Source organism: Opisthocomus hoazin, chromosome 18 (genome assembly GCF_030867145.1).
Source record: "Opisthocomus hoazin isolate bOpiHoa1 chromosome 18, bOpiHoa1.hap1, whole genome shotgun sequence".
In the NCBI taxonomy this organism is placed as follows: Eukaryota; Metazoa; Chordata; class Aves; order Opisthocomiformes; family Opisthocomidae; genus Opisthocomus; species Opisthocomus hoazin.
Window position 1 is genome coordinate 13554248 of NC_134431.1, and position 20256 is coordinate 13574503.

General features: G+C 48.5%; 1 protein-coding gene across 4 annotated transcripts in view; it reads right to left on the reverse strand.

Moving 5' to 3' along the window:
- Nucleotides 1-7357: 7357 nt before the first annotated feature.
- PMEPA1 (prostate transmembrane protein, androgen induced 1) overlaps nucleotides 7358-20256 on the reverse strand; it is a 51167-nt gene continuing 38268 nt past the window's right edge. For 3 of the 4 annotated variants that reach the window (XM_075438771.1, XM_075438769.1, XM_075438772.1), the window contains 3 exons: nucleotides 19263-19417; nucleotides 13263-13316; nucleotides 7358-13162 (listed from right to left, as the gene is read on the reverse strand). In XM_075438771.1, coding sequence (XP_075294886.1) covers nucleotides 12614-13162; nucleotides 13263-13316; nucleotides 19263-19417 — 758 coding nt within the window. In that variant the 3' untranslated portion in view covers nucleotides 7358-12613. The remainder of the gene's footprint in view (nucleotides 13163-13262; nucleotides 13317-19262; nucleotides 19418-20256) is intronic. The other variant, XM_075438770.1, reaches the window with a different exon arrangement.

Sequence of the window (20256 nt, forward strand, 5' to 3'; positions counted from 1 at the left end):
GTTTGGGGTTTTTTTTCCTGTGTAGGACTGATAAGGCAGAATTTCTTTAAAAGCAGCATGTACCCATAACTGGATGATACTTGTGCCTTTTGCCCAAGTCCCTAAGTCAGTCCAGAAGCTGAAGACCAGAACAGAAAGTGAGCGATGGCCATAGTCTCCTGGGGGTGTCAGAAACCCCCATGCATGGGCAGCACACACAGAAGCAGCGACTCATGGCTGCGCTTTTACCCCCACCACAGCACTGAAACCAAGAGCAGGAAAGAAAAACCAGTGCCTTTTCCCATAAACCAAAACTTTAAGAGAAAACCCAAAGCCCATTTTCCAAACTCACACTTGGTTCCAGCAATTACTCACAGCTACTTACATTTGCTCATGACTGAGTGTGAGAAGGTCTCGATTCAGGGCAGAAACCACACTGAGGAGTGGGGCATTTTCTGATGAATTGGAAGCGCTGAGTAAACCTGAATAAATTGTTTAAAGCTAGTCGATTTCCTTAAAGCTTTGCTTCATACCGTGCTTTTCTACACCACAAGGAGTCTCAGTTATATTGCTTGGTACTGTCCCTTTGTTCTCCGACACAGCTACTCAAACATCACGCACCCCGAAACCAAAGAGTTTCCTTTGAAGCATCGCCAGGCTGTAGGCAACAACAACCACATCCTCATGCGTACATAAAGAGCAAGTGTGCTGAGGGTGCCTCGCCTGCCTCGAGATCTGTTGCACATAAAGCACCTGCCTGCATCACCCTCTGTAGGGGTTTTCTGCAATAAGAGCTGCTCTTCTGCCACAGGTTACTCATCGGAGCGAAGTTCTCAGCAGCAGGGTGCAAGTGCATCCAGGCACTGTGCAAAATTTGCACAAACTGTTTATACAAATATTTTATTTGGGCATTTACAGTAAAATCTGGGCTGGAGAGGGTAAACAGAGTTCCAGTTTCATGCCCCTCTTAACACATTACTGTAAATCTAGTCGTATTTGGTATTTTTTCCTTCAAGGGCAGGAATTATGCACCCAGCTGACCTTGCACTGGCGCAGGAGGAAAGGAAGCTTTCCAGACCTCCTATTTGCAAAGCAATAAAACATAACAGGGCTCAGAGATCAGAGGGAAAATAAATAGATCCTCTTGCTCACCCTCCTCCACTCCTCTTTTTTCCTTCCCCAGTTTATATTTAGCTCCGGCTCCTCCATGCCCACGGGAGGGCTGCCCTGGGAGCGGGGAGGCAGGGCACCAGGGCCAGGCTCTTGGGGAACCTCAAGCTTTCCTCGTCAGAACAGAAAATCAACAGACCTGCTCAGCAGAGCGGAGGGAAACAGCAGCTCTCACAAGAGAAAAACAGAGATAAGAAAAAGAAAGCAGCGGGGCCCATCAGGGTCATGCATCATTTGGTTTTTCACCTGATTCTGCTCATCTGAACCTTGCAGAGCCTTGGTTTGCGGTTCAAGGAAAAAAAAATTTGTCTGTGTGCACTGTGTTGGACAAGTACATTAATTAGTTGTCTGGAGTGAACACGTGCTTACAGCTCATTATCTTCCTTGATAAAGCCATCGGTATGCACTCACCCCGAGTTCAAACCCCCCAATCCAGCCCTCTCCTCACATTCACCAGCTCTGCCAACTACTCCAGACCTGCACAGACGCTCCTCAAGAACACCACAGAGCACCCCAAAGGGGTTGGTCTTGTATGACTACATGCTTGCGTGACTATTTTAGAGCTCCTACAGTGTTTTGAATGCCTAATTCTTACGCTTCTTAATGGGCCCAAGTACTAACATGCTGTAAATGCCCCTCGCTAAGTGCTACCAGCACTTGGTACTGAAGATCCTAACTCAGCATAGGGAGGACAGGGCCAGACTCTTTTCAGTGGTGCACAGCGACAGGAAAAGGGGCAATGGGCACAAACTGAAGCAGAGGAAGTTCCGTCTGAACATGAGGAAGAACTTCTTCCCTCTGAGGGTGACGGAGCCCTGGAACAGGCTGCCCAGGCAGGCTGTGGAGTGTCCTTCTCTGGAGATATTCAAGACCTGCCTGGACAAGGTCCTGTGCAGCCTGCTCTGGGTGACCCTCCTTCGGCACGGGGGTTGGACTAGATGACCCACAGAGATCCCTTCCAACCCCGAACATTCTGTGATTCTGTGAGCTGTGGCCACAGCCCACCATCTGATGGTAACAAAGGGAACACAACATGGCAAACCAAGAACACCCACTCGTGACGCTACAGTCACTGCCTGGGGCTTGCAGCCACTGCCACGGCCTGCTGGCGAGCGACTCAGCAGAGCCACTGTGGTCCCCAGGACAGCACAGCCCTTCCCCTCCTGGGTCAGGTATACCCACCTGAAAGGTCTTTTGAAGTAGCCCAGTAGCTTCTGCGGTATTGAGAAACAAGACATGACATCTGTGCCAAGCTCCCAATGCAGCAGAAGCCGCCTTCTCCCCCTCCATTTGTGCCGTGACAATAGCAAGGCCACAGCAGAAAGAAGGTGGGAGCCTGGTGCAAAGCCACCTGCCTCGGTGCAGCACGTTGCCTGGTGAGCAATGCGGCGGGGGTGCTTCCTACTGAAGTCTCCCGTCTCTTGTTTTAAACCAGGCTGCCTATTAGCAATGCACATCAACACCAAAGCAATAGCTTTGTACTTCAGAGTTACTCTCTTAATCAAATGCAACTTCACAGAGCCGCACGGATCTAATTGTTCAACGTCCAGGTTCTCTGCCTTTGCAAGAGATAAATACTCTAAGGAGCTGCTTTTTGACTGGCATCCAAAACTCACCACTGGCTGCTGGGACTGTGATTTATTGCTGCTGCTTGCAATCAATTTCAAGGCAACAGTGTGCATTTGAACTGAGAGTCAGGACAGTGCGAGGGGGGAACGAACACCCACCAAGCGCTGACAACTAATGAATCCTGGGCAGTCAACGCTCTCCCACTTTTCTGCATTGCAAAACACGCTCCAAGAATACGGCATGAAGTGCTTGGCAGCACCTCTCCTCTACCTAGTCCGGAGCCATCAGTCTGGTCAACCAGAGCTCTAAATTTCATTTATGCACCTTTTAAACCTTACCTGACAGCTGGATCTCCACCTGCAGAGCCAGGGAGGAAGCCAGGTAGCGCTGCAGCCACCAGCCCAGCCCACAGCCAGCATCACCCAGCAGACGAGGGATGCTCTCCAGGCAGCAGCCAGCCCTGCTCACACAGGGAGCAGCAGGTCACGTTCCTGGGGGGGAAGCAGCCAGGGAGGAGGCCCTGGAGCTGCAGTGAGCCATGTAGTTTGAGCCACAGAGGCAAGAAAGTGCCCCTCTGTCTCCTGTAGCACATTGCTCTGGGCATCCCTTGAGCCCAGCTCTGCGTATGCCATAAATCTCAGTCTCAGCCCAAACAGAGCAAGCGTTGAGGTGGCTGCTGTTTGAGAGGAACTGTCTTTCCTCTGCATCACCCAGGCAGCTTCAGATACCTGGGGCCTTGCTGAACCAAAACCCATTCCCACCTCACACAGCTGCAAAGAGCAGTCAGGAGACACCCTCTCCAAAAGCCCCTCAGCTCCTCCACAGCCAAAAGAAGAGAAAACCCCCAGGGCCAACCACCACCCTCCCTGGAGCTGCTTAAATTTGCCTCCTGGGCCATGGTGGGATTGTGCCCACCTGGGTCCAAGCCCCCAGCTGCCCTGCCTGCCTTTGCCTGCCTCTGCCCGCTCTGCCTGCCTCTGTCTGCCCACTTACCAGGCAAAACCCACGAGTCTCCCTGCGCTGGGTTCAAAGCAGAGGGACAAGCTGTCTGCAGGGCTCCTGAGAAGGGGGAAGAGAGAGGGGAAGCAGTTTTGACCCCATCAGTCCTTAAATGAGTGGATCTTGAGCAGTATTTTTCCAGCCTGATCATGTCTAGGAGCACAGAGCAGGAATTATTTCCTCTTTTCTCCTGTCCAGTCTTTTGCTTTTGCTGCTAACGCTGTTACACAGTCCTGTTTTACATCAAAGCAGTGGGAATTTCTAGACTATATTTTTTTAAAGGAAAAAAAAAAGGGATAGCAGCAACTGTTTGGAGTAAATTCCCATTACAGTCAGGATAGTCAACAGCAAGGATTCCTGTGAGAGCACATTGCTTTCTTAGCAAATCTCAGGGTAACCGATCAGTGCAATGCTTGCCACGAAGGAGAATTTGTGTTTCCAGCCTCCTTACTTGAGGGTTTCCCTCCCTGGACAGTGAGGTTCGTCTCAGCCGGCACAAGGGCTTCAGGGTCAACAGCATGATGCAAAAAAAAAAATTCCGATAAATCAACCTGAGGGAAAAGCAGCCCAAACATGTTAAAAAGCAAGGGGCTGACTCCAGGTTTCACACCTTCCATGCTTCAAAGCACCCCAAGCCATATCCTCCACCTTTGCTGGGAATCACTGGTGGGGACCATCCCCAAACCCCGGGACTGGAGCGGAACAAGCCCTGGGGAATATTTTGCTTTGTGGCCCCCAGGCGCAGGCAGCGAGGAGGTGCGAGCTACTGCCGAGACTGCACGAGAAATGAATCATCTGCCAGGGAGAGCAGGAGCAGGGATTAACGCAGCTCCCGAGCAGGGCGATGGCAGAGAGGAGACATCGGCAGACAGAGGGGAAGAGGTTGGGTTAGGACAAGCAGATAAAATATGGAGACAAAAAGTGAAAAAAACCCCAACCTACTGTGAAGTTCAGATACTTTGAAGTTGGAATTTACACCTTCCAGGGAGGGCCAGAAGCACTGCAAAAGGGTTTGGATGCTGGAAGCACAGGGGGAAGCTGAATCTGATTTCTTAAATCCTATTCTTTCTATTTGCAGCACAGAAATCTGTTTAAAATCAAAGGCTTTATCGCTTGTGGCTTCCAAAAGTCACAAAATTGTTTCTTCCGCTGCGCTGTGGAAAAAAAAAAAAGAAAAAGGGTTAAAAACAGTCTTTCGCCAATCAATCAGCCATGCTGCAGTGTCCCCAGATCACCTCATTAGCCACAGAAAGGTAGCTTAGTAACAATATTTCTCTGCCCATTCCCACGCACTGCGCTGGTTGAACTTGGCTTTTTCTCTTTATTGAAAAAAATTCCCCTTTGGAAAATGTGATTTCAGCCAAGTTCCCCTTTTCTGTGGGAAGATGTTGGTTTCAGCCATGAATCCAAAAATGAAAAATGTCAGTTCAACACAGCGATTCAGACCAGCCCCTGCCCTGTCCTCCGCCTTGCCGCGCCTGGAGCAAGGTGGATGCTTCCCGCTTGGATGCTTGTGATCCTGAGGCTGAGGCAGGGGCATTGCCCCCCTCTCAGAAACAGGGCAGTCTGGTGCTTCTTGGCACGTGGGATGGGAAAGTGGGTTTGGAGCAGCCCGAGCCAGTGCCAGGGCCATCAGCGTCCCACCACAGTCACCGAGCTCCTCATCCTGCCCAGGCCGTTCTGCCCCTGTCAGTCAACACACGGTGCTGGTAAAGCAAAGAAACTCAGCCCCGCCACGGGTTTTCGCCTTGTTTCTTCCTGTCCCACAAGACTCCTGCGCACAGCGTTACACACCGAGTAAGGCATTTGAGTTGTTATCTGTGCATAATATGAGATATCTGTATCTTTCCAGGATGGGGGCCTGGGTTTCCACCCCTACAAAGTTCCCACTGTGTCGAGCATTAATCCCGGCTGTGCTTGCACGCACACAGCAGCTGAGACAGGAGCAGGGCTAATGAAGATTGCAGCAAAGATAAAACTCGCGTCTTCGTTACCTGTTTGATCCCATGCAAGAGGGGAAGTCACTTGGTTTGGTCCATGCACTCAGGCTGAAATGCAGATTTTGCTTCCTAAAAGCTACTCCACAGCACATCACCCCCCCACACACCTCCCTTCCCCAGGAGCTGCCACCGGCCTCCTCACAAGCCTGCTTGAGCTGCCAAGGTACCGTCCCAACAAGAAACAGGACACCCAGTCCTGGAGAGCCCAGCTGCAGCACAAAGCATCACTCTTGATTGAAAACGGGTTAAAAAATTGAGCTCCAGAGACTCTTGTGAAAGGCAGCTGGTCCCTAAAACAGAGTGAGCAGGGCTCTGCTCCTTTAAAACATAGTTTAGAGGAAAAAAGTCTTCCTAATTACAGCTGATGGTTTGTAAACGGACTGGAAGGCATCCAATGCTGGAAGTGCAGAGCCATATTGAGCACAGCACGCTCTCCAGTACCTCTGACTGCAACATCAGCCCAACTGCTCTGTGACGCCTCGAGAATCCCTCTTGGACCTCCAAATAATCGCTCACCGATTCATCCTGGAGCCCAGACTGCTGGGGCCAGTGTCCTGCAGTCTAAAATGGCAATGAGAGCAGTTTAACACATAGTGCTGCTTATGAACCTCGCCAGCACAGCTATGCACTCTTCCTCCAAGCCGTACCCCAGCTCTCTGGGAACCTCTGGCTCCCTCAGGGCATGGGGACGGTGCCAGGCTTGAACACCCACCACTCGCAGGGGCCCTGACAGCAGACAGGGACGGTCCCCTGCCACCAGCCCCTGGTCATGTTACAGCTGCTGACACCACAGCGTTGTGAGTCATTTGGGTCTAAAGGTAGAAGGGCTCCAAACTGGACTTGGGTGGGTATTTGGCCCATCAGAGCCCATGGTCAGTTACTGGCCAGCATGCCCTGAAGCCAGGAGAGCCCCACCAATGAGCCAGGCAACGGCACGGCCTTAAAAGCAGCTGATTGCTTACCATGGGGAAAATTCAAAGTGTTCCAACCCAGGGCAGCTGCTTTCCAGTCCTGTATCATCCCAAGTTGTCTTTCCAGCAGCAACGCACAGAGGACACCAGGAATCCGACAAGTGAAACCACAACCAAGAGGCGAGTGACACAGTTCCAGGATCAGAGCCAGAGGGCTGGATTTGGGATTCTCCTTCCTGAGCTGCGATTAAGCTGCTTTCAGTCGTTACTAGTGATATTCTCCCAAGTGGCCATCAGCCGGGGCTGTGTTGCAAGCAACCAGCTGTGCAGAACATCCAGGCATCCCACTGAAGCCCACAGGAGCTCCTCGTGCTCACAGCTCCTGCAGATTAAAGCCAAGTTTCCACCACTTGCCCACCCAAATCAGCCGGAGGGGCCACTTCTAAAAGCCAGGGGCCACTTTCAAAGATGCTGCCACCTTAAATGGAGGTTTGCCATCAGCCAGAGAGCAGGGCTAGGCAGACCGAGGGCCCACATGGAGCTGCCAGCCTTCAGGCGAAGACCAGGGGTTAATTACTACACACTCCTTACTCCCCAGAGGCAACCCATTGTCTGGGTGAATCTACAGGACATCCTTCAGAAACAGAAAGAAAACCCCCTGCAAACAGTTAGGTTTTCAATCATTTTAATGTGATGACTGCAATTTGACCACAGTCTCAGAAAGGAGAAAGTCTCACAAATTATCTGTGCTTCGGATTTGAGTCAATTTACACAGTTCTTGTTGATTGACAGTTATTCAAGTTAAGACCTTCTGACCATCAGTCATGTTCTCGGCTGAAAGGCAGGATCGCAAGTGTTGGACATATTGGTGCAAACCAGGAATGCTTCTTCTGGGATTAAAGCTGCGACACCTGATCTCCTCTAAAGAAAACAGAATTGTACACGCACACACGCACGCATGGACCGAGCATGCAAATACGCCGGGAACCAGCTACAGCTTCACGGGAAAAAACACGTCGTGGCAATACAGAGGTTGGTCTGGTATTCAAAAGGCTACTTAACATGGAAGAGGGGAAACCACACAAATACCAAAAACTGAGAATATTCATTTTCCAGTATTTGAAAAGAAAATAGGAAGAGCTTTTGAAATTACATCGTGTTGGCAAACTCTGATTTTTGGGTAACAAAGCAAAAGGTGAAGGCAAATTTTCCAAAGTATTGTAAAATTTATTGTATAAGTATTGCAGCTTTTAGAATGACATATAATTGCCACTATTGGTTACTGTTACACAATAAGCGTTTACAACAGATTTTTGTAAATTGGCATCAGAGTACATATTCATACTAAAACAGCAAAATATAGATAAGTACTGCATTGCATGTGCTGTCAATAGTTTACATAAGTTTAAACTTCAACAGAACTCAGGATACAGGACTGCCTATAACAAACTCCAAAGCCAAAGCAATGCAACTGGAAGTTTAAGAAAATATTAATACAATGAAATGTGTCTATAAGGCAGGCAAATTAGGACTTTAATGTTGTCCTTCATGAGCTTCTATAGTACAGCAAAAATCTGAAGCGCGGTTTCTGGAAAACTTTGTTTTTCGTAGTTTTGTGTTGTACATAGAAAATCTCTGAGCGATACAGAGACAGAAGAGATTAAAAATTCATTCCGTTTTTCACCTAGCACTGTTAATTCTACACATCTGGATTCAGTCTCTTTCCAATCCGTAGTAAAAATGTTGGGCTTTTATTTCTTTATTTTTTAATATAGCAGTTAGTGCAATTTTGTAGTTCAATACACATATAAAAGAGTGATTCTCCAGAAAGCAATTGGATTTCCTTATACCCCCACTTAAGATAGAACGAATTTTGTGACATGTATGGAAACAACGCACTAGATGAGTAAAGCTGAATCTTCAAACCGGTGAAATCGAGGGTTGTGAAGGGAACGCAAGTTTTACCAGTGTCAGCCCCAAATAAAACCCATCCTTCCTCACCATCCTGATCGACAAAGCCACATTCCCATTCCAGGCCATTAAGAGCTGGGGGCACTTTCAGGATGCTGTTTGCCGTACTTTAAGCTAAGAAACACCGTGAGATTAACAACCCCTTTTAAAGCTAACTTGGCTTCAAACTTCGAGCAAAAAGGCAGGCTAGGACAAGAGGTTGCTAAGAATTAGCAATGCCTTGTTTCTTCTGCATTTGTTTAAAAAGAAATCATTCTTAAGGGGTCTGAATCTCTCTGCTGGCAGCTGCAAGATGCTAGCGACTGCTCCGGGGCAGGCCCGCAGCCCAGCTCCCAGGGCAGCGCTCTCCTGAGCTGCACCAAGGCCAGAAGGAAACGAGCAGAGACATCAGCAAGAGTGTGCAAAGCAAATTCTCTGCCTTGGCAGCAATACGGGACATGGGAGTTGGGAAGAAATGGATCCCGAGGCAAAAAGTAACATTAAATAGTAATAATAATAATAACAACAACAACAATAACAATAATAATATAAAAGAACAGACCATTATTTCTAAACACCCATTCAGAACTTGGAGTTGATCTGGGCCCCAGATCTGGTATCTGCACTTGAAATACACAGTTCTCAGGACTGCAAAGCAGAGGGATGGACAGAAGAAAGACAAAAGGTGACAACTTGGCTCTGTCGAGGTGGACTCGAGTTGCACCCGCTGCCTGGGACCCGGGGTCCCCCCCCTGGGGCTGCAGCTGCTCCCCAGGCACCCGCACCGGGAAAGGTGGCAGCTCGGTTTTCCTTTGTGCATGGCACGGACTGAAAGGCAGTGTTTGCAAAAGAAATTTGGTGCTGATGAGCCACCCCGCTTCACACCCATTAAATTCCCCAAACTAGAGAAAGAGGTAAATGAAACTGGACCCAGGAACTCAACAAACTGGTCACTGAACTGCAGATGCTTGGGGTGACACTTGAGAAATAAAAGCTCATGATGGGAGCAGACTGGGGAGAAAGAAAAAGATGGGGGAAAAGAACCCAGAGAATCGGTTGAAATTTTGAGGACTTCAAAGCATAACAGCCAGGTTTAATTGCACTGCATTTTCAGACCCTCTCCCAGTACCCCCCTGCGTCTTTCCAGACCCTACCCACCTCCCTGACCTCTCGATGGGGTTTGGTGGCTGGGTGACAACACGCAAGACAATCCCGACACTTAACAACCTCCAGTCCCCATGACACCTATTCACTGCTCAGTTTCAAACGTGTGATGCATATTCCACCCAAAACCTGCTGAGGTAACCAGGTTTTTTGTAGCAAACAAACTATTTCCGATCACAGAACAACACCCACCCCCCAAAAAAAAACCCTCCCCAACCCCAATAACACTATTCACGCATTTTGGCTCAAGAGGGCAGTAGATATATTTCGGTTTCTCTTTTGGTTGGTATCTCACAATATCCACTACAGTTTCCTACATCCCGGGGCAGGATGATGTGCATAAACATGTTCAAGTTCCCTTACAAAGAGTCGGAGAAGAGCAGCGGCCGAGGGAGCAGCCGGCGCTGGCAGGCACACGGAGCTGCTCCGGGGAGCCAGCAGCGCTGCCAGGAAAGAAGGGACTGGAAAATTGAATGCAAGGTCCAAAGGAGCAAGAGACCAGACGCTGGTTACTTGTGACGCTAATGATGATTTTGTTTTCCCCTCTCTAAAAAGGGAGGGTTACTGTTTCTTTAATAAGGCACTAAATAGACATGTTACATAAAGGAAAGATACATTTTAAAAACTCGTATAAATTCATCACTTTTGTACCTTTCATGACAAACTAGATTTACTTCTTTGCATGACTTTTTTTTTTGTGGCTTTTTTTTTTCTAGGTCATCAAAATTTAGGTTACACGACTGTAAAGCTATGAAGATTTCAAGAGCTGTGGAAAAGCAGTTTGAAATATTGAGAAGGTACAGGACTATTTCTAGGCAAAAACAAAATAAAGCAAAAAATAATGATCAAACTTCAAGTTCAGCTATTCACCGTCTTCTTTAAAATATATATAAATATTGTTCAAATGGTCAGAACTTCAAAACTGTTCTCATGGTTATTTTTTTTTTTTCAAGTAATAGAAAAGTTGCTTAAAAACAATAGTTATTGCCTTTATATCTTTCATTTATGTCACTCTACTAGATAGCATCCTGCGGAAAATGAGATCACACTTCCTTGTAAAACCTTCGCTCTCTACGGTTCCCCTACCGCCCTTCCTCGAGCTCGGAGAGACGGGACCGAGAACGGGTTTTCTCCCTTTTGCTTTCTCTCTCATGCGCTCTCAGGTTTCTCACTCGCTCGCTCCGTCACATACAAATGCACCACAAGGGCAAAACACCTACCAGACACCTACGAAATATAAAAATGTAAACAATAGCATAGTAAGACAAAATGCTTCCGAAACCAAGATAAATTAAAGACGCACAACGCCCGGCGGCGGGAGGGCAGGTGGGACCGTGCTGCTGCGGATGAGGGCATCTTCAGAAGAGGTAAAGGGGGGTTGCTTCTAAAGCGTTAAGCGTATTTCTTTAGCCTTTAATTAATACATCACAGGAGCAGATTCATTTCCATCTACTGTATCTGACACCTCTTTAGCTAGGGTAATAAAGTAAAAAACAGCGATGACCAGAGGCAGCCCGGAGGACGGCGGAGCTGCGAGACATGGCTGCGCCCGTTTATCCTGAATAGAGGTCTGGGAGGTTAGTACAAAACGAACGTGACTTTCACCACCGCCACATTTTTCAGCTCGTACTTTTGTTGAGATATTTAAACCCCGGCTGAGAGGCAGCTGGTGGGTACGTTACCATTTACTCACATTAACTTCCATAATCACTGCTTTAGCTCCAAATAGGGCCCCTTCAGTTGAACATTGAAAGAAATAAACCAAAAAACACTTTGTTCCTTCAGACACAGAAGTTTATTCTCATCCCCACCACCCCCCTCCAAAAAGTTAGAGGCTGTCCAAAAAAAAAAAAAAAAAAAAAAAAAAAAATCAAGTAATTTTTGTCTGCTTCAGTCCTTACTGACTCTCAGAAGCAGGGAGTTTTTATTTTACTTTTTTACTCCAATAATCCTACCGGATGACACACAGACACACACCAACTCCTCTTGCTTTGCAGGGAATGTATCAAGCCGTGACTGTCAGCGGCCACGCGCAGGGACTCTGGAAATTAAGGATTTGCATAAGACGCAGTCTCGCTCACCGCTCCTCCCAGGGCTGGCATCTCCACTTCAGTGCTTTTCCACCCCCTTCCAGCTACTTTGTTCTTCACTTCGACATATATCCCTTAACAGGTTCATGGTAGACATGATAGAGGCTTTGACCAACACAAGCACTGACATATTTATATTAAAAAATAGTGCAAAATTTCAACATTTATATAAATAACTCTAAACCCCTGCTTTTGATTTTTTTTTTTGTTTTTTTGTTTTTTTACAATGTAATACACGCTTTTTGAGTTGGCACTCAAAAAATTGCCATTTTTCTTCTAGTTCAGAAAACAATTTTTTTTTGAATAGGCCTCTTCTAATACAAAAATACTCCTGCTCCTTACACATACACTTTCTCTTATTTTTAATATATATTTATATATTTATATTGCAGATCTTTAAACAAAATGTTTTTGTGCAAATATTTTGTCTTTAAAGATACGTGAAATAATCAAACAAAAAAAAAAGCATTCACACAGCTCAACTAGAAACAAAAAAAAATGGACTACAGTTGATTTTTTTTTTTCCTTTTTAAACGTCTAGACACAGCTCAATAAAGAAATGTTTTTGCAAGCTTGGTAGGCTTGTGCATTCAGACCAGACATAACAAGTAAATATTTATACATGGAGAGATGGGGAAGGGTGCTTTTTTTTCTTTGCTCATCTTCCTCAGCTCTCTCTCTCTCTCCTTTTTCTTTTAATGAGAAGTGCAGAGTGTTTCATTTACTTTCTTGCTTTTTTTTTCTCTCCTTTTTCTCCTCCCCCCCCCCTTTTTTTTTTTTTTTAAAAGGGGTGCCCTTTTTGTTTCTCTTTCTCTTTGTTCCACGCGGTTGTGCTCTCAAGGCCATTGATTTGTGAATGATGGAGTCTGCTGCCCTCCAAGATGGAGGGCATCCCGTTGTTGTTCTGCTGGTGCTGGTAAAACGTTGACCCGGGGTAGTGCCCTATCACCTCGCTGTACGTCGGCGGCGGTCCCTCCATCCTCCCATTGCTCCCATAGCAGGTCGCACTGATGCCAGAGTTACTGCTGGGGGGGCACGGCCCCCCGTACACGGAGTTATCTATCAAGTCACTGTCGAAGATGGTTCTGTTGGGGGGGGCCCGGACTGACTCCCTGTTGAGCTCCATTTGCTGCTCGGGGTCTCGCAGCTGCAGCGTGCAGGGTCCCTGGTACGGGGGGGGCTCCTCGCCGTCCGACAGCGAGATGGTGGGCGGCAGGTCGATCTCGTGCTGCATGTAGGGGTAGGTGGGTTGGAATCTGTTAAAGCGGTCCCTCTGCAGAAACGACGGCACTGCCAGGCGGTCGCTGGGTCTCGGGGTGTAGATTTGCTGCTGAAAGGGAGAAAGAGAGACAAAGAGGGCGAGAAGCGTGAGACGCCGCAGCCTGGGACAGCGGGAGAGGCAGCGGCACCCGCGCCCGCATCGCCCTCACCTCTGGTATTCCGTTCCCCGACACGGTGCTTTCCGAAGGCCACAGGCTTCCCTCCTGCATTGGAAAGGAGAAGAGAGTGCCCAGTGAGTCTGACTGCCAGCCGCGGTCCAGCTCCTCCCGCAAACAGCTCGCGCCAGAGCCCAGGTGAGACGCTGCCCACCAGCGCATCCCTGCCCCGGCTGCGGCCACGCACGGACGCACCCTCTGCTAGGCAGGCAACCAGCTCTCCCAGGGGTATCAGCTACTACCAGATATGCTGGGTCTCTCACGGGTATAGGCTAAGGGTATTAGCGTACTGCCACTGAAAACAACATTCTGATTAAAACTTCCCTCCATTTTCACCTCCATTTTTATTTCATAAATCACTTGAAGAATGAATGATGAGAACGACACCGGCAAACAACGCTCTCCCAGTTGCAGACTTCCCCCCTCCCGCCCACACCCACCCAGCATGTTTCTCTCCTTGGTTCAAACGTGCCAGAGGAATATTTTTCAATTTGCGATCCATGAGCCGTGGGTGATTCACAAGACATCAGAAAATGCTCCATGAAATAATGACAAGATTTTTTTTAAAAAAACAAACCAAAAAAACCCCTCACACCCACATTCTGATGCACACAATCAAGGAAATCATGGGAAAATCAAGATAATAAGCGAGTAACTAAATGTTAAGCCTAATTTTGATTTCTCTAAAAAAAGAAAAAAAACAGAAATCTGTAGCAACAGGATGGTTCTAGAGTATTTTTGCCCCAAAAGGATAAGTGGTCCTTGGCTTAACCAGACTGAGGAACTGTGGTCTAAAGGCTTCTTTACGGTGCAAGCAAGACCCCGCGATCTGAACCCCGGCGCCAGGAACCCCAAGCATGATAAAGCCACGAGCCAATTTCCCCCAAACCATGAGATTAGTTTACAATTCATGATCAAAACAAACCAAGGTTCTTCCCATTTGCTGGTGATACTCTAAGCACACACAGTTCATCCCAGACACTTCTGCCTTAAGAACTAAAATATTTAAATATTGCCAATACTCACGCACAGCAACAGCCCTTGGGCAGGCAGGGCTGGAGGAACACAAGCCAGAAGGTTCCTAATTATAACCTGCAAGAGCTGGCACTTCTCAGTTCCTTGCAGGTGACTCTCCAGTTCTGGCACTAGTAGGTCAGGCCCAGGCAGAAGTATTTACCACCAGCAGAAAGCAAATGCCAGGGGTGTTTCTTTTTCCCCTTCAAGGTGTCCCATCCGAAGGCCATTCTCGGGCCCAGCCTACGCAGCAAGGCTTTCCGGATGAGCAAACCACAGGCTTTCCCACTATGAAAATACCAATTTCTACAATAACCGTGGTGACGGTCCGGGCAGCCTGGTGCCCCAGTGAAAGCCTGTAAAAAGCTGCAACGGTACCGCAGCATCACAGACCCCTTCGCTGATAAGGTCAGAAGGGATTTTGCTTGTCTGATGCTCCCTGGACCTCACCCAGCTGTGCAGCACATCTGGCCTCATACTAGGCTGCGGCACGTAACAGGAAACGTTGCTGCACCCCTCTGCAGCTACCCCGGTAAGTGGCGGAGCAGCATCTCCGCTCCCCCCCAAAGCGCCTCGACAGAGACAGACCAGGCAGTCCCCACAGCAGAGCCAGCCCCCAGCCCTGGGGCAGGAGCAACGCGCCCGGGCACCCCGCAACATGCATCCGACTGTCCGAACCGCAGCACCAGTGCCGCATTAACATCTCCAAAGAAGCCATCCATTACACACCCCACGCCCTCCTTCCCTCTCCCTTCCTTTTTTCTTCTTTATTTTCCCCAGCTTTGGAATGTATTTTCTCATGTGGCATCACACATGGTATCGGAGACGGAGAGAACCCCGCCAGGTTCCTGTTTTGGAAGCTCTGCACATAAACCTCAAGGCGGTCCTGTTGCTGGTGCAAGGAAAACACTGATTTATATGGAAATGAGACGGCCCAGATTCTTTTCGGTGTTTTTTAGTTAGCATCCCCTTGGAGCAGAGGTTAAGCGCTGCCATACTGGCACCCTCCCCGGCTGGAGCTAATGAACGCGCTGGCTGAGCTGTGTGCCACACAGCCCTTGCTGAGCAACGCCACGCCGCGTGCTATACAGATCTTCAGACTTCAGTGGGCAACTGTGTACACGGGCATCAGCCTTTTAGGCTGGTCCATGTTACGCGTGCCTCTTCCCTGCAGGGATGGTCTACAGGCAAATTCCCCCAGCACCCAGAGACCCACGAGGAACTGCATCTGCTCAGATCAAATCCTCGCCTCTAACCCCCCGCTCAGCCCTGGCGCTGACAGCAAAGGGCACGGGCAGGGTTTCCAGTGCTGCCACGTGCACTGCCAGCCCTTCAGCTCACCCCGAAGGACGCCGGAGCAGCGGGCAGGAGCGGGAAGCACTCCGAAAATTGTGTTTACTTTGCCATGCCCCCGTGGCAGACTTCCTGAGCAGCGAGTACCCCGCTGCCTTCTGCTAGATGTTTTATATTTAACTTGGCAGTGGGCAGTGCCATGGCAATATCCCATCTGCTTCCCCCTTTCCCGGGAGTGATGTCAGCCAGCTCCCACGACGGCGGCTGCAGCCCGGTGCTTCCCAGCGCGCGGAGCATCACCACGCTCGGCTGGGGCTTCCCGCTGCGGCAGGCGATGGCAAAGGCACCTACACACCCTGACGTGAGCTGCTGCACCCAAAACGTCCCCTACCACTAAGCACCCACCCACCCAAAGCCTGCACCCAATACCCCACCCAGGCATTCAGAAGAAAAGCTCTGGCTCACACATTAACTCATCCGTTTGTGCAGATGAGATCCAGGAACGATGCTCCAGGCAACACGTGGATGCAAGAGTAGCAAACCAGGAGAAACACCATTAAAATGGGATCCACAGAGAGGTAAGGAGCAGACAGGAGACCCGTTTTCTGTAGGAGCTGGATCCCTGCAGCTATTATTAACCACTTCTCCTGGGACTCCGGGGCTTGACCTGGGCATGCTTACACGCCCGCAGCTGACCGACCACAAGCACGCTCGCCGCTCACCAGCCCTCGGCCTCACACACTACTGCGAAGCCCACTCGGGCAACAGCTCCTCTCACCTAAAAATTCAACAGTGGGATTAAAATGGCTGGAAACCAGTAGTCAGAGGAGGGCAAAGCCTCAGAGAGAGAAGACAGACATACTTTTAGCCTTTGTGCTTTGGCCATGGGACGGCTACACAGCCCCACTGAGCCAAGCAAAACTGCGCTGCCCCAGGAGGGAGAGTCACCGCTGTAAATCCTTGTCCTCAGGGCTCTCCTCACTCACCTTTGATTTTCAGAATATTTAGGACTTGAATTCATCTCAACAATGGCCGAGTCTAGAAAGCTATGGTTTTCTGAAATGAAAGCTGAGATTCTGCTGTCTGATGAGCAATATAGCTGTAAAAGCCTCCACAAGTATTCTAGGACTCACTGCAGAACCTCAAATTACTTTTAAATTTCTTTTTAGAGATCAATCTTTGACTTTTATAGAACCGCTTGTTTTAGCAATGTCATAGAATTTTCTCTGTAAAGCTGCATGGTGCAGATTAATCTCTGAGCCTTCAGGAAGATTTCTATTTTCCACTTTGGGGGATGAAGGTATGCTTGGAAATTGCATTTAAACCACTTTTTCTCGGGGGAGTGGGACATCACTGTTCCTAAGGTGCAGGGACAGTGCCACTCAGTGCAAAAAAATTTTTAGTAGCGTTTCTCAAAGTACTCCTTATAGGGAGACAGAGTTTAAGCACAGTGAGAACAGTGATGGAGAAACATACGACGTAATACAACAATTCCTTGCTAGCAAGAACTACGCTTAAAAAAAAACCTTTAGGGAAATTAACTTCTCCTTCAGTTGTAATTTTTGAGCTACAACAAGAAAGAAGGACAACTCTGGCAGACCTAGCAGCATCCTGACCATGGCATGAACTACTTTAATATTTCAAAAGATGAAAAGCATGTATGCAGCTCTGGTGCCCGTCTGCAGTCACGACAGCAAAATTAAGTTTGGGATTTAAAAAGCCCAACACCAGTTCAGCGCAAGTTTAACGGATTACATAAACGGGTACCCAGTTCAGTGTACCTCTGCCTGCCAACCTTCAGCACTCGTTTAGACTGGAGCTGTTTTCTACAAAAAGGCATGCTGTGCTGAACCCAAAAGAGCTACTTTTAAAATCTTTGTCATGATTGATCTCATTGTAACAAGCTTCCCACTTCGCACATGAGGGGCTCCTCTTCCCGTCAGGAGGGTGCTCGGGCCACGGGGAAGCTTGGCTGCCACTCCAGCAACACGGTGCTCACAGCAGAGACGGGGCAGGGAGAAGGGGAAGAATTATAAAGAGGGGGGGAGGAAAGCCAGAGGTGCGGAGGTGAACCTTTGCTGAAAAGCCATTTAATTGCTAATGTGTCTGAAGACTGAATAAATAACAGAGCTGTTCTGGTGTGGAGACTGAGCCAGAAAATATCTGTAAATTTTGGCCTGGTGAAATTCAAGAGAAGAAATAAACTTAAAAAAAATTAAAAAAGGGGAAAAAAAGCATTAAACAGTCAACAATTTTTGATTAATCTGAACTTTTTGTTCAGCCTCCATGTGATTTTCTTCTTCCACATTAACCTTCTTTCTTCTTTTAAAAGAAAATAAAAACCAGGCCACTTCAGAAAACAGAAATTAGTACATTAAAATAAAAAAGGCTTGATCTGATATTTGCTTTGAAAATGTAAAATGAAACATTTTGGTATTGCTCAAGTAAAACATTCTGGACATGGTAAAACAGTAAAAATATCTGAAAATGGAAAAATAATCTTTCTGCTGTTTTCAAAAATTCATGTGCTTGGGTGCCTACATTCTGCTACTGCTAGAAGCAGGTGCACAGGATGGTAAGGAGAGACATAGGATTTCTGTGAGCCGGGAGCCGTGCAGGGAGCTGAGCTCTGATCCCCAAAGCAGGCAGGTGTCTGAATGCTCCCCACCCTCGTGCCAGCTGGTTTAACGCAGGATCACGCACTCCCAGCACTTTGACCACGTTGCATGGTGTCAATAAACGAACACGAGCCGGGCTCAACGCCGGGCTCTCTGGAGACGCCCTCCACAGCCCACAAAACAAAGGGTGGTTTAATTGAGCTTGGGGTTTGCAAGCTCTCCTTCCCAAGGGGTGTCTTCTTCACTCCGGCCTGATAAGGGACCTTTGTCTGCTGTAACGTGTGACAAGAGAGCAGCTACGGAGCAGAGGGACAGCCTGCGCCCTGGGCATCTACTGGCTGGACAGCCTGCAACAGTGCTGTGCTGGAGACTTAATACATCAGAGGTTAGAGAGCTGTCTCTCACTCAAAAGAAGGAAAAAAAGGAAGAAAAGAAGGAAAAAAAGGAAGAAAAGAAGGAAAAAAAGGAAGAAAAGAAGGAAAAAAAGGAAGAAAAGAAGGAAAAAAAGGAAGAAAAGAAGGAAAAAAAGGAAAGAAGCAGAAAAAAAAAAAAAAAGAAAAAAAGGAAAGCAATCCCAGTGTTTCATCTTTTTCCTGCAGCGAGCATGGGTTTGAGACAAGAGAGAGCAGCCCCACACCGAGCAGCACAAGGCAGCACGGGTGTGTGCAGCCTGCCCTGGAAGCCTGCAAAGGAGAGGATGCGAAGCAGTGACCTTAAAGAAGCCCTATCGTTTAAACAGCTTTACGATCCTTCAGGCTGAACACTAAAAAAAAACAAAACGTATAGGTACAAGATATGCCTGCACTGAAGACAGAACCCTGTAGGCAGTGGTGAACAGTACGTGCACCTTGAAGAGCCAGACGCATCCCTAAAAGGGCCCCCCCATAACAGAGGCAGAAGATGACACCAAGACCCAACCCGGAGGGTGTCTCTCCATGCAGTGCCAAGCGGCACATCGGCAAACACCAACCAGAAGAACAACGCCCTTGGCTCCAACGTCTCCCCAGTGTCACGTCATTTGTCAAATGGCGCAGGATGACGCGGGCTGGAGGAGCAGGGTGTGACTTACTGATGAGAGGTTCTCATCTCTCCGCCTCCCCTGGCTGTGCCGGCTGATGAAGGATCGCGCAGAGAGTTTGTAGTGGTTCAGCAGACACGTGATCACCACCACCATCACCATCATCACCACCACGATTATGATTATCTGTACAAACTCCAACTCCGCTGCAAGAGAGAGAGACAGACTTTAAGCCAACAGCAAAAGCAGCATGTAATTGAGCACAAGAACTAATGCGGCCAAGATGCCAATGACACCATCACATCCTTCCCCCATAAAGCTCTCAGACGTGGATATGTGGGCTCTGTATGCTTTGAGCCCAGCTACTTAATCAAAAAGCTCATTAATTCACTTTTTCAGCGTCACAGAAGAGTCTCTAAGAGGGATCTTTAAAGACAATTTGCAAAGCAGAGTGTTTCCAAGCTACGATGCAGACAGGACTTCCCAAAGCCCTCCCAGCTGCAGCGTGCCCCCCACCACCCGGTACAAAACCCGCGGCATCCCAGTGCCAAAGGCGCCTTGCTCCAAGCTGTGTAACAAGCCAGTGTTACTGCTTTTAATGGAACAATTTAACTAAATGCAAACTAGATTTCTGCAACTCTCTTCCCATCACCACCACTCCTTCCTCCAGGGAGGACCAGGCTGAAGACCTCCTCGGCACAGCCTCGCACCAGGCACATGTCCCCTCTGTCACAGGGGTCGGATGGTGGCACGAGGAGCCTGGGACACGGCAGGGCACAGTAGGCACTGGCAGACCCCTTTTGCCATCCCATCAGCCACAGGGTGCAGGCAGGGAGACCTCCTGCTTTTTGGGGAGACACCAAACAGGCACGACGCAGCTGCCCGCAGGGGCTGCATCCCGGAGCTCCAGACATCCCTCAGCTCCAGGCTCGGCCAGCTGACAGCGGCAGCTTGAGTGGCTTGAACTGGCATAAAGGAAAACTGCCAAAAATCGTCCAAACAAACAAGAACAAGCAAACAACAGACTATCCAGTTAACTCCGGAG